This window comes from Geospiza fortis, unplaced genomic scaffold (assembly GCF_000277835.1).
Source record: "Geospiza fortis unplaced genomic scaffold, GeoFor_1.0 scaffold1897, whole genome shotgun sequence".
In the NCBI taxonomy this organism is placed as follows: domain Eukaryota; kingdom Metazoa; phylum Chordata; class Aves; order Passeriformes; family Thraupidae; genus Geospiza; species Geospiza fortis.
In genome coordinates this window covers 14,518-15,437 of record NW_005054902.1, presented here as the reverse complement: position 1 = coordinate 15,437, position 920 = coordinate 14,518, and the positions used below count along the sequence as shown (strand labels likewise).

General features: G+C 54.6%; 1 protein-coding gene across 1 annotated transcript in view; it reads left to right on the top strand.

Moving 5' to 3' along the window:
* Positions 1–132, top strand: part of TET3 (tet methylcytosine dioxygenase 3) — a 9,342-nt gene extending 9,210 nt beyond the window's left edge. Inside the window, exon 11 of the mRNA XM_031065589.1 lies at positions 12–132. Coding sequence (XP_030921449.1) covers positions 12–132 — 121 coding nt within the window. The remainder of the gene's footprint in view (positions 1–11) is intronic.
* The last annotated feature ends 788 nt before the right edge of the window (positions 133–920 follow it).

The window sequence follows — 920 nt, the reverse complement described above, 5'->3', positions numbered from 1 at the left end:
GAGGCGCCCAGCAAGGAGAGGAGGGACTCGGTGCCCACGCGGCAGGCGGTGGCCATCCCCACCAACTCCGCCATCACTGTGTCCTCCTACGCCTACACCAAGGTGACGGGCCCCTACAGCCGCTGGATCTGAGACCGAGGCGACCGCCATGGCCCCATCTTACCTCAACCCTCGGCAGCGCCGCAGCCCGGCGTTGCTTCGTGGTGCTTTCTCCTCGGGCGTGGGGGAGAAGAAAATAAAAGTAAATAGATGAAACCGAAGCGAAACACAGCAACCACAAAAATTTAAAAAAAAAATCCAACCCATAGGAAACGAACCCAACGCGCGCGCTCGGGAGCAGCGGAGCCGGCGCGGGCTCACGCCGTCGGAGAGCTGCGCCCGGCGAGGAGTTGGCAAAGCAAGCAAAACTTGGTTAAAAAACCCAAGAGGAATGATGCTGTTTGATGATTTTAGGTATCTCATATTTATATCTCCATGTTTTTTAATCTAGCCTTGGATGAATTTCCTAGCGTCCTTGCGCAAGGAGAGGTTTTTAATTCTACTTAAAATGGCCTGTTTGTTGGATTTGATTTTATTTTATTTTTTACTCCGATGACAACGACGAAGCCGATCTTCGAAGAGAAGCCAACATTGAAAAACCACCCTAATCATGAATCCAAACCAACCTGAACACCAAACCAGCTCAAAGGCAAGAGGTGACTCCCTCCATCTCCTCCGCGTGGGGGCTGGTGGGACCGTGTGCTTTACCGTCAGCCGGACACGCTGAACATCCAATTATTTTTATTCCAAGGACCTAAAAATACCAATTTTGCAGCTCGAGGAGACCTTTCTCACAGCAACGGGAGCCCGCGAGCGAGCGGGCCGTCCCGGGACGGCGCGTCTCCGCCCGGCTCCCCGCCTCCCGCGGGGGCGGGGCTCGC